The 12,622-nt window shown below is 41.8% G+C and overlaps 1 protein-coding gene across 3 annotated transcripts in view; it reads left to right on the top strand.

The window, feature by feature from the left end:
* WASHC4 (WASH complex subunit 4) overlaps positions 1–11,701 on the top strand; it is a 58,142-nt gene extending 46,441 nt beyond the window's left edge. For 2 of the 3 annotated variants that reach the window (XM_058673434.1, XM_058673436.1), the window contains 5 exons: positions 2,832–2,979; positions 6,146–6,242; positions 7,137–7,333; positions 7,663–7,762; positions 10,677–11,701. In XM_058673434.1, coding sequence (XP_058529417.1) covers positions 2,832–2,979; positions 6,146–6,242; positions 7,137–7,333; positions 7,663–7,762; positions 10,677–10,741 — 607 coding nt within the window. In that variant the 3' untranslated portion in view covers positions 10,742–11,701. Of the gene's footprint in view, positions 1–2,831; positions 2,980–6,145; positions 6,243–7,136; positions 7,334–7,662; positions 7,763–10,676 lie in introns of those variants that run through there. The other variant, XM_058673435.1, reaches the window with a different exon arrangement.
* The last annotated feature ends 921 nt before the right edge of the window (positions 11,702–12,622 follow it).

Here is a 12,622-nt window from a genome sequence, read left to right as displayed (position 1 = left end):
ACAGAAGAATGCCAAGTGCTAAATGTAGAAGAGATGAGAACTTTGGTGGGTGTGGAGGGGACGTCACTATTTTGAAACCACAGCTATAATGCTTTTAAACATTGAGTGAGAATGTTTTTCCAGAACATTCATTCAGAAAATTATACCACTAAACTGCATTCATCACAGAGGGGAAATTGGCTTCACAATAGAAGGAAGAGAGGTATTCCTTGACAAGTAGTTAGGTAGACCATCAATAATGGCAGGTTGACATTCTGGCCTCTGATTCAATGTAATGGCAAGTGTCTGGTGTATATTCTTGCTGGAAATGCTCACTCTGAATTTATCCTAGAAACCTAAAATGTGGGTCCTTCTGTGAAACACCTGCTAGACGTCAAATGTTATGAAAGTCAAAACGACAAAGAGAATGAAGAGAACTGACGAGCACATGTAGTGGGTGATGCCTCATCACAGTCCAGGAAGGGTAGGGGTTGAGGACAAGACAAAGCTATAAACGGCATGGAGGGAGGACGTGGGAAAGACTTGGATGGACTGTGTATGAGATACAGTACTGTATCTTAGTCTTAGTGCAATAATGTATCTGTGGGAAAGCGCCTTTCTTGTTAGACTCATACCCAGAGTATGTGCCAAGTGACATGAGGTCAACAACTTTGCCCAATGTTAGCTGGTAATAAATCTACTCTAAGAATTACAGGCGTTCATGATAGTATATTTTTGATAGGCTTGACTTTTTTTTGAAATAAAACATTGTACAGGGTAATATGTTTACATTTTTGTGAGAATAAAGCCCCCAGCACAAAAGTTTTGCTCTGGGATGTCTTACAAGGTAGCCTGATTATTTACCACGTTGCCAAAGCCATGGTTTGTGGCATGCATATCAAAGGAAGAAAACTGGGCCTTTACTTATTTTTTAAGGTCTATTTATTTTTATTGAAAAGTCAGATTTACAGAGAGGAGAGACAGAAAGATCTTTGTGTGCTGGTTCACACCCTAAGTGACTGCAACACCTGGGAGCCAGGAACCATCTCTGGATCACCCATGTGGGTACAGGGTCCCAAGGCTATGGGCCGTCCTTAACTGCTTTCCCAGGCCACAAGCATGGAGCTGGATGAGAAGTGGATTAGCTGGGATACAAACCAGTATTTATGGGGGATCCCAGCACATGCAATGTGAGGATTTAGCCACTAGGCATCGTGCCGGACCAGGGCCTTTACTTCTTAGTGATGGTTGTCATTTTCTGCAAAGTTGGTGACCATTTAAGCAAGATTTGAAACAGCCCAAGGAAATCAGAGAATCCCAAAGGATTCATAGACAACGAGACATTTTCTTTCAGGATTTCCATGCTAAAGCTAGTTGCGAAGCCCAGATCCATGCAGGAGTGAGTGACAGTAAGTGAAGGAGGCAGGGTCACCACAGGTGAAGTCAAGGAGTTCTGGGATTGTGACAATGATGAGCTTGTCCATGTAGGGATGGACAGCCTTTTTTCTGTTGGCCATTTGGATGTATTTATCACATTTGCAATACATACAATGATCAATTTGAAGAGTAGCCTGCTATGGCCATTGTTGTGGTACAGTATGTTAAGCTACTGTTGTGAGACGCAGGTATCCCTTATTAGAACAATGGTTCAAGTTCCACTGGGACCTCCAGTCCAGCTCCCTGTTAATATACCTGGGATAGCAGTGGAAAGTGGCTCAAGTGTGTGACCCTTGCAATTCTTGAGCCATTGAGAGAGAACGGGGTGATGTTACTGGCTCATGGCTTTGGCTTGTCTCATCCCTGGTTGCTCTGGACATTTGGGGAGTGCACCAAATTCTGCCTCACAATTCTGCCTTTCAGGTTAAAAAGAATTTGTTTTTCAATTAATGTGGTGCAGATGTATTGAATTTTTAGTCCCACCTGCAGTTGTGTTGGCCAGATGATTTTGTGGGCCTTGTATGGCCCATGAGTCAGACATCCCACCCCGTGACATAGACATTGGAAGAGAATTGAGTGATCCTGGTCTGAGCTGATAAAATGTGGGTAGTCTCAAAGGTTGGTAGAAGTCTGCTTTGAGGAAGGGGTCGTTGGGTTGTTAGATAAACAGTTTTTGAGTTAGGATCTGTGACTTTTTTAAAAAAAACTATGATAGTGCAATATAGTATACTCTGATGGTACTATACTTTGGATTTTGATATTTGTTCTTTTCCTCTGGCAGTGCCAGCAGTGGTGCAGTGAGCTACGGCTCCAAGCCAGTGATCAGCAGGGTAAACCATGCTAAGCTGTGATGTTTAGGGCCTGCTAAGGGTTGTCAGGCCGTGTGGTCAGCTTCTGAAAGGTGGAACTTGAGGCCGATTCACTGGATGTCATCTCATCATGGGTTTAGGAGCATCTGTAGTTGGATCATATTTCACTGTTAAAACAGTGATAATTTGAAAGTGTGTATCTTTAACATGAAAGATTAAGGAGAAAAAGTTAAAATTTGAGAGAGAAGCTAGGTTCTTGCAAGAACCAGGTTTAAGTTGACAGAAGGTGGTTAACAGCACTAGTGAAGAGTTTAAATCGGAGAATTAAAGTGAAGTGAGATACTGTAAGTTCATGGTGGGAAGAAATAAAGAACTGTGCTAAGTCCCAAGATGCTCCACATATTCTATTTTTTGAAACTAGTTTTAAATAATATTGATTACTTTTTGTGCATTAAAAAATGAATTCATTCTGAATTCGAAGATTTACTTAGAAATGCCCTCTAGCTTTCAAGCACACTTATCCAACCTAAGGAGAGATGGATTTCTAAAGCCATGTCTTCTACTGAGAAAGGATCCAGATGCCTTTGCTTTCCTGTTTCCTTGTAGACATTTGGATTCAGTCCTAAGTGACCACACACGAAATTCTGCCGAAGGTACAGAATATTTCAAAATGCTTGTAGATGTTTTCGCTCCAGAATTTCGAAGGCCGAAGAACATACATCTCCGAAACTTCTACATCATCGTTCCACCTCTGGTGAGCATATTCTGAACCTAAAAGGAATTTATTTTCCAAAGCCAGCATTGGTGACTAGATCTGGCTTCTTTATAAGTTGAAATGCACAGACTGTCGCTGACTTTCCGTGGTCGGTGATGGTGAGTGTGATCTCCAGGACGCGGCCCGTAACCGTACTCGTTAGTTACACTAAGTGGATTTCAGAGTTAGTAACTCCCAGAGGAGTGCTAGTCCTTTTATAACCATTGCTAAGTGGGTAGTATTGACACATCTTAGAGGCATTGTTTGAAGAGAACTTGGTCGATCCCAGCAGTTAAATCCTTAATATTATTTTCCTTATTAGAGGATATAATGTTTTCTTTTCTAATCCTATAATTACCATTTAAAATAATCTTAAGATGTAAAAGCAATTTTTCAAGTAGGTAAAATGATAAAAAAGGAGGTAATAATTTAGAGAGATATGTATTAAAAATAAGGATTATTTCTCCCTACTATTTGTTGTTTCTGGTAATAATTTTCTTTAAAATCTTAAGTGAACAGCTCTAAAATCTGAGTATCACCAAGGAGGTGTAGTTTTCTGCTGTGTCTAACTTTGTCAATAAATTGTCTTAGCACATTTTCTTATTTGTTGCAAGCATTACTCCATGTTGAAAATAGCTAATAGTCTGTAGACAGGTTTTTTCTTTGTGAATCTCTTGTTTCTTTTATACACTTAGTGTGATCATAATTATGATTTATATTTTATTTATATTTATTTGTAATTTATATTCTAACTATCATTAGCATAGAGGTCCATATTCATTTTACCTTAAATTGGTGTTGCACTGTATGTGGCTGACTCAGGGTGAGGTTTCCCTGGCATCTGCCGGGCAGAGTGTGCCAGCCACAGGAAACAGCCGTGAGCCTGCCACGGGGAGCTTGGAGTCGGTGGCTTTGCCGGACAGCTGTCAGCACACAGTCAGTGAAGGAGAGACAGTGGGTGAAGAGCACAGCATAGACTCCTGGGACACTGTCCTTGTGTGTGTGCACAGTTCCAGAGAAAAAAGGCAAATGTGAATGAGATGTCTGCGGAGGATTTAAATAGCAATTAGTAATTTACTAATGTGTGATTCCATAGGCAGTACTATAAGCAAAGCTTATACCTTGTTTCTTGTGTAGGCTGCAAGGCTGCAGCAGGACTCAGCACACTGTATCACACAGTTTTTGTTTTTTTTTTTTAATTTCGTTTTATGACACAGTTTCATAGGCTCTGGGATTCTCCCAACCCTCCCCCCATATTGAATTCCTCCATATTGTCACAGTAGTACAGGTCATTGCGGGCATGGACCATGCGGAGAGTCCAGCATCTCATTGTCCAGATAAATTCAACAGTTTCCTTGGCAGATCATCCCTGGTCTGAAAGTAGAGCTGGCAGGATATCATCCCCTCCAATGAGATGCCACCACACAACTTCAACAACAGGAAGAAACATGGAAATTAACAACATCATGAAGTTAATAAACATGGTATGGTGTGACCAATGTGTTAGAAAATGCAAGTTCTTAACCACATCCTGTGACTACTTCATTGACATTTCAGTTTTAGTTTATACACAACCGGCTGCCATATCCCTTAAAATGGTTATAGGTTACTATTTAGCTGTCTCATGTCTATTTTCATTTTTATATTTAGCAGCTTATAGTATTGAAGCGTGATTTTTACTGAATATGGCGAATTTTAGGATAGTCCAAACAGGCTTATAACTCAAACATGCCATATGTTAACAATTGAGGAGCAGAACAGTTTTAGGAGGGGTGTGCAGAGAAATCTTCAATACCTTAGTGAGGAGTAATTAATCTTTTTATTTTGTTTTGTTTTTTCTCCCCACTCCCCAAGTAACTAATCTTTGTGTCCTACCTAGTAGGGTATATGTGAGTCCAAGCTGACTGTTTCCTGTCTGTTCTAAACTTTACTTATTGGCCTCTGTCTATCTGATCTAATTTTGGGGGGTTCCGGAGCGACCCTGATGGTCATGGCAAGAGAGGGTGGGGATCCAAAGTTGGAACTAAGTGAGGACCAGAGCACACAGAGCCTTTTCAAGACTGCCCTCGTTCCCCTGCGAGCCCGTGAGGCTGCTTGAATGAACACCGTGTGGAATCGGAGTTGAATACCTCTGCAGCACTAGCCGCACTTCATGCTCAGGTGCTCACGTGCCTAGCACTTTACTGAGCAGGTCGGTGTGGACACACAGCAGCCCGCTCGCTGCCAGCTGTGCTGCTGGGAGGTGAACTCTGGATGGTAATTAAGTACGTACTAATTCCTGGTATAGAGTTTCCTTCAGTGAGTCTTTGATGAATAAGTGTTATTAGATGAAGAGTGATGGAAGAGCTAAAGTTTCAAGTGAAGTGCTATCTTGAGGAGTCTGCCCTTTAGCCGAAGGGCTACCGAAATAATTTTCTACTAGGAGCTTGATAAGAATAGTATTCTAGAATGGTTTGAATAGGTGGAAGTAAGCCTGCTATGCATATTTTTTTCTTTTAACATTTTTTTTTTAAAGTTTATTTATTTGAAAGGCAAAAATAATCTTCCTTGCCCTGTTTCACTCTCCAAGTGGCCACAAATGACCAGAGTGAGGTTAGTCCGAAGCTGGGATCCAGGAACTTCCTGGTTTCCCACTTGCATGCAGGATTCCATGCACTGGGCCTCCTCGGCTGCTTTCCCAGGCACATGAGCGGGAAGCTGGACCACAAGCGGAGTGGTAGAAGACAAGTTGGGGGTTTTGTGGAGCGGGCTGCACTGCAGCGCCAGCCCTTCGGGGGTGGTCTTGAGAGCATGCTGTGAAGTAAAGCAGGCCTACTTTCTGAGGTGAGCACTCACTGGGTGTGCGACATTGGAAGAGATTTCACACCTCACAGGCCGCAGTGTTCACATCTCTAAAACACGTCATGTTTTATAGTGAGTTGCAAAGGCACTGAGCTTGGCTTAAGGAGGGACGAGGGCGTACCTGGATTTGAATGACTCGAAAAGGAAAAGCTGTCAGGAGCCGTGGATGTTGGTGTGGACTGGTCACCTGGCTGTGTGTTTAAGAGCCAGGGCAGGAACCAGGAAGCACAACTGTTTATGGTTCTTGAAATACTTGTTTAAGGAACTAAATACTGGACATTGTCTTCAGTAGTTGTTTCTGTAATATCCTTGTTATATTTTTTAGACTCTCAACTTTGTAGAGCATTCCATTAGTTGCAAGGAGAAATTGAATAAAAAAAATAAAATTGGAGCTGCCTTTACTGATGATGGCTTTGCCATGGGTAAGCTTGATGGAATCATTTTCCCATTTCATATCAACTCTGTAGTAGAATCCTAAAAACATTTGCTTGAGAAGAGGCCTGTGTGTTCTTTATGGATGTTTTTTTCATGATTAGCATTCATTGATTGTTGAGCCAGGCCATCTGAGTGAGTATTCATGTTTCCCACCATTTGTAGTTGTCGTGGAATGTCCCTTTGGTGTTGCTAGTCACCTGTCTGGTTTGACCTAATACTTAGGATGTGCTGTGGCTGCCTAGGTATCTTGAACTTGATTTTACTTGTAGCATCTTCATTTACTATCTGGTTAGCAGTGGAAATTTTTTAGCCTACTGATTTGAAAGGCAAAATGACAGATTTTCCATCTGCTGGTTTGTTCTTCCAAGTGCCTTTCACGGTCACCCCGGGCCTTACACAAGAAGGGAGCCCAGCACCCTGTCCAGACACCCCACGTTGGTGGCAGACATGCAGTTATGTGGATCTTCGGATCAGAAGCTGGGCAGCAGGACTCAAGCAGGCGCTGTGATGCAGAATTCAGGCCTAAGAGCCGCTGGCTTTCCCACTAGGCCGCAGAGCTTGACCCGGGAAGCTTTTATTCTCTGCTCTTTACAACCGTCTGCTTTCTCCCTTGTAACGTCTGTTCAAACAATATATTTTTTGTGACCATGTTATTTATTTCTTTAATTTGCTAAATTTGAATTTGTCTTTAGCTTTTTATACATCTGCCTTTTTTTTTGAGGTGTTAAATCATTTTGCTAAACTTATTTATGCGGTAAAATATATTTGTATTAGAATTTATTCAAAGTGATTAACTTAGTGCTGCAAGTTATTTGTGAGGGGATGTAGAATACAATTTGTGTACATGTTGTAATTTAACTTTGGTTTACTGATGACCTCAGGTGTGGCTTACATCCTAAAGCTTTTGGATCAGTATCAGGAGTTCGACTCACTTCACTGGTTCCAGTCTGTCCGGGAGAAATACCTAAAGGAGATAAGAGCAGTTGCTAAGCAACAGAACGTGCAGTCGGCTAGTCAAGATGAAAAGCTGCTGCAAACCATGAATCTCACCCAGAAGCGACTGGACGTCTACCTGCAGGTGAGGAGTAGGGCGGGCTCGCCTGCTCGGACTTCCTTTCTGATAGCCAGTTTCTTGGTATGTGAAAAACAGAAGCCATAGCGACAGCCCCTATTTTAACAAGTGATGAGATGAATCATGGTGGAAAGAATTCATTTTAGAATTCATGGTATTTGTAAGCCACTGGATTCAGATCTTAAGAGATCAGTTAGTTAGCTTCTGCGCTTAATTTCTTTTAAAAGATTTTTAAAGTAATAAAAAGGACATTAAAATTTAGATATCTTTACCATTTTGCCATTCATTATTTTCAGCTTTTGCTTCCTTTTTGTTTTGTTTGTTTGTTTGTTCAGGAATTTGAGTTGCTGTATTTCTCACTGAGCAGCGCTAGGATTTTCTTCAGAGCAGACAAGACTGCAGCTGAAGAAAACCAGGAGAAGAAAGAAAAGGAAGGTTAGTAAATGGCTTCCATTTGGAGACACCAAGCAAGCCCTCTTTCGTAGTAGGCACCCTGTCCCACTTCTCTGGTCAGACTTCCACTTCCCTGTCCTTTCGGAGAATAATACAGGATGAAGTGTAACGAAAAAGAAAGCCTGTGCTTGGATTACACGTGACACTGAAAATTCCTGAAAGCTTCATTGTTTATGCAGGTCACTCTGTCGATCCTTGAGCCCTGACTCAGTTTCATCTTCTCATAATTTAAGTAAACTGAGCCAGATTAATTTTTTCCTTTCACTGCTCAGTTTCCATCTAGTTAGAGGGGGTGGTTTCGGGGAGGCAGAGCTGCTCGTGGCTACACATGGCGGAGTGAGAAGGGCGGCTGATTGGTGAGCGCTGAGTCATCAGGGCTGCTGGGAGGTGTGGCTAGCAGCCTCCTGCTCCCCTCAGGCAGGCCCTGTAGGACAGGGCAGCATGGCCGGGGTAACAGCTAGTCACCTCCACTAGTTTGGGTCCCTAAGGAGATGGTTGTGCCTAAGCTCTTCTGTTCACAATGGTTATTAGAAAGTCTTTTAAAAAGTTTTTTAAATTTGGAAGGCAAACTTAGAGAGCCCATTGTGATAGCTCAGGGGCCAAACCTTTGCCTAGCAAGCACCGGGATCCCATGTGGGTGCTGGTTAATGTCCTGGCTGCTCCACTTTCCATCCCACTTGTGGCCTGGGAAAGCAATGGCTAATCTGCACCCATGTGGGAGACCCAGAAGAAGCTTCTGGTTCCTGGCATTGGATCAGCACAGCTCCAGCCATTGCAGCCACTTGGGGAGTGAACCAGTGGAGAGAAGATCTTTCTCTTTGTGTCTCTTTCTCTGTAAAGCTGCCTTTCCAATAAAATAAGTAAGTCAATAAATAAATCTTTAATCAGAAAAAGAGAAAAAGGAGGGAAGGCAGAGCTAGAGGCAGAGAGATCTTCCATCTGCTGCTTGACTCCTTAAATGGCCGCCTGGCCAGGGTTGGACCCTGTTGAAGCCAGGCGCTCTGACGGGGTCTCCTGTGTGCTTGGCCGTTACTTTCCCAGGTGGTTTAGCAAGGAGCTGAATCAGAAGTGAAGGAGCGGGGACTTGAATTGGGGCCCGTATAGGATGCTGGCCTCGCAGGTGGTGGCTTTATGTGCTGTGCCACAGCGCCTGCCCAGGTGGGGAAGTCTGTATATGCTTTCAGTGCTGTGAGCATTGCAGAGTATTTTATATTTAATGTCCCCATGATGCACTGTTTCCAGATTTGACATATAGGACCAGCTGTCTTCCTGAGAAATAGATGGCTTCCCTTTTACTGTCATAGAAACGATGTAACTTAACATTTTTCTATTTACTTGAATATAGCAACTAAGTGATGTTTATGTTTGCTGTCTTCCATTTTTCTTGTATTTCATCCTGTCACAGATGTCACTAAATTCAAGTGGAAAGGGCTTTTTACTCTGGGCAGGTTTTTTTTTTCACTGTTTGGAACCATGTTTGGCAGTGCCCTGGGATGCTCGTGTTTGGCCTAGCTGGGGGAACAAACCTAGGGGACAGTGCTGCCCTTGAACCAAGCAAGTAGATTCCTCCAGAACGCATCCCACGTGTGTGTGGTGTGGCTTCCCATCCACCTGAGCTACACTTCTGGTATCTCTTAACTCCACATGCCAGTTAAGAGTGCATTTCACCTGTCAGTTTTACCTTTTTGCACTTCCTAACTATTTGTACCTTTCTCAGTAAGATCTTGTGATGTAATTCATTAATCAGTCATCCACAGGGACTGTTTGTAATCACCTGAGATTGCTAATGTCCCTTTTATTACTGTTACTGACACTGCTCATAAGCAGTGATGTTCTAGTCTTTATCGTACTTTCCTTGGTGCCACATGGGTCACACTGGCATCTATTCCTACATGAAGATTCTTGACACTATTTTTCACCACCCTAGCATCACATTAATATCTTTTTTTTTTAAAGATTTATTTATTTTTGTTACGAAGTCAGATATACAGAGAGGAGGAGAGACAGGGCAGATCTTCCTCCCCAAGTGAGCGCAGTGGCCGGTTCTGTGCCAATCCGGAGCCAGGAACCTGGAACCTCTTCCAGGTCTCCCACATGGGTGCAGGGTCCCAAGGCTTTGGGCCGTCCTCGACTGCTTTCCCAGGCCACAAGCAGGGAGCTGGATGGGACGTGGAGCTGCCGGGATTAGAACCGGCGCCCATATGGGATCGTGGCACGTTCAAGGTGAGGACTTTAGCTGCTAGGCTACCGTACTGGGCCCATCATTAATATCTTTGTTACATGCTCATTAACTTCACGTGGATGAAGGTTCACTGTTTTTCTCCCCGTTGTGGACTGTGTACACTGGCTCTGTACTTAAGGGGATACGTAATGGAAGTATAGCGGAAATTATTATGTTCATAGGTATGCAGAGAGAAGTATGTCTCCATGCATACAGTACAAGGATGGGGTCCCAGCGAGATGGCTGATAATGTCCGTTAGATGTTGGACTCTCTGACATGGTCCACACCTCCATTGTTGGGAGACACCTTACTGGCAGCATGATGGACTTGTGAAAGTCCACGAAAGACGCCCATTGTAAAGCTGGAGGGCAGATCAGTGGGAAAGAAAGGGGGAGGGGAAACCCCAGTGCCTATCAAACTGTGTCATAAAACAAAATAATAATGTAAAGTTTTTTTAATTAAAAAAAAGAGCCAATTAGTATGTTTGGCAGTATCTGGCACAGACTGAAAAAAAAAATAGGTACAATTTATAATGTTGGGAAAGTATTTAACAGAGGCAGCTTTGTCCTAACTTGAAACTTAGCAATACAAGTCTTCTCAAATTTTACTTACTTCAATTCATGTTTACAAATGAGAACAAATATGTCCATTGTTACTTTCACTCATGCTTCCAGAAGAAACTAAAGCAAGCAATGGAGAGCTGCCTGACAGCACCGTGTCCGGCGAGGTGGTGAAATGAGGCCGATGCCACGAGGTGCCCACAGGAAATCATCAGAACCGCGTTCGCACTTCTGCCAGTTGGACGGGGATTATAAGCTATTGAATTCATTCCTGGGTCACATCGCTGGAAAATATTTAAGTATTGTAACTCTTTAAAACAGAGCTCGAAAGTGAAGTCTGTTCTGTTTCACAAGGCGCCATTTCCAAAGGTTGAGAATGGGATTTTTAAAGTTAAATTTTTGCCTCAGGTTGAGGCTAGAAGATGTTTCCTGGGACAGTTATTTGACAAGAAGTCATAAAAGGACAACTCTCGGTTTCTAAACTGAGACCTCAGGTCTCACAATGTACGTGCTACATGTTTGTAACTTGTGTTTGTCTAAGTCTGTGATCCATAGTGGTCTCCGATCATTGGGAATTCAGTACATACACTATATACTGACAGTAAATACATATTCCAGAAAGGAACTGAGCTTGCAATTCATGTGGCGCATGTATCAGTAGCCCTAAAGGGACATTACAAAACTGGCATTGGTACTAGAAGTGACACACAAATGTTCCCTACCCTTTGTGTAGAGTTTAACTGTTGGTCATCTGTGCATTGTTAACTTAATTTGACTTGCAAGAGCTACTGGTGACTTCTGTGAGATGTTTTATAACCAGTTTACAAAGCTTGGGGAACATCTGACCTCCAACAACTGCTTTAAGATTTTGTTCATATTCAAAATTCAGATAAAGCCATAGAGACTGCTCGAAGCTTCGCTTCTGGTTGGAGGAAGGTGCTCCGTGTGACAGGAGGAAAAGGTGGAGCAGAGTGTTTCTACTTGCACACTCAGGCTTCTGTGTTCAGCTGAATTAAAGCCTTGGTGATGGCTTGGCAGATTTTTTTGTATCAAGTATAATCTCAGACATTAGACTAAATAAGAATTGTACTGTGCAGGCTTTTCTTCTCAGTAAAACTTAGCACAGTAAGAATAAAACTCTAATAAAATATATTACTTACGAATTCACAAAATACAGAGATTTAGAATAATTTAGTTCCCAGCAAGCTACTAGCTTTATTTTTGTCAAGGTATGTTAGTTAATAGTTAATGGTTCATTTTGGCTTTTTTTTTTGTTTTACAGTTTAATAAATGATATCTTCACAGTGAAAAGTTGAAAAGTTTAATATGAGCATCATTTTGGAAAGTGGTTTTTTTTTTTTTTTTTTTTTTTTTTAACTACACTTGATCTTAGCCAAAAGACCGAGAAGCAATGGAAAGTGGTGTTTTGTCTTTTTTTTTTTTTTTTCCTTTGGCAATTGCCTGCAAACGTTGCTTTGGGTAAATCCTGTAAGAAGTTCTAACTTTGTAGGAATTCTCATGTTATTCCTTGACTTCAGCTTTGCTGGTGGGTACGCAGTGCCTTGTATGTACTTCCTGTTTGCGTTAATGTCTTTCAACCTGAAACCAATCCTACTTTCATGTGAGAGAGTTTTTTTTAATTATGTCAACATTGGTTAGTTACTGGAAGTGAGTGAATTAAATGCATTTAGTATTCTTTACTCCTACTAATTGTAGAAATGGCCCTATAGCATGCTGCATAATTAATTTATATTTTAATTGCAATTGTTTATATTAATGATCTTACATTTGGATATATCAAATTAGTCATCTTTTCATAGCAACAAGATTGTCTTTTCAGTTCTTTGTCCCCTTAAAATCATCTCCCTGAGTCGGGCTGCAAGTTGTGATTTAGCAGAGAATCACATGTTCTCTGCTCATTGTCCCCACTCATGGAAATTGTTTTATTAATACTAGTGTTCACATGCTAACTCCCTGGATATCTACAACCAAGAGGAAAGTGACATTATGTAACCTTTAGTAAAACTTAAGTGTCACTGTAGACTGTATTAACTATACCT

This window comes from Ochotona princeps, chromosome 15 (assembly GCF_030435755.1).
Source record: "Ochotona princeps isolate mOchPri1 chromosome 15, mOchPri1.hap1, whole genome shotgun sequence".
NCBI classification, from domain to species: Eukaryota; Metazoa; Chordata; class Mammalia; order Lagomorpha; family Ochotonidae; genus Ochotona; species Ochotona princeps.
Note: the sequence above shows the minus strand (reverse complement) of the source record. Positions and strands in the feature narration are given on the sequence as shown.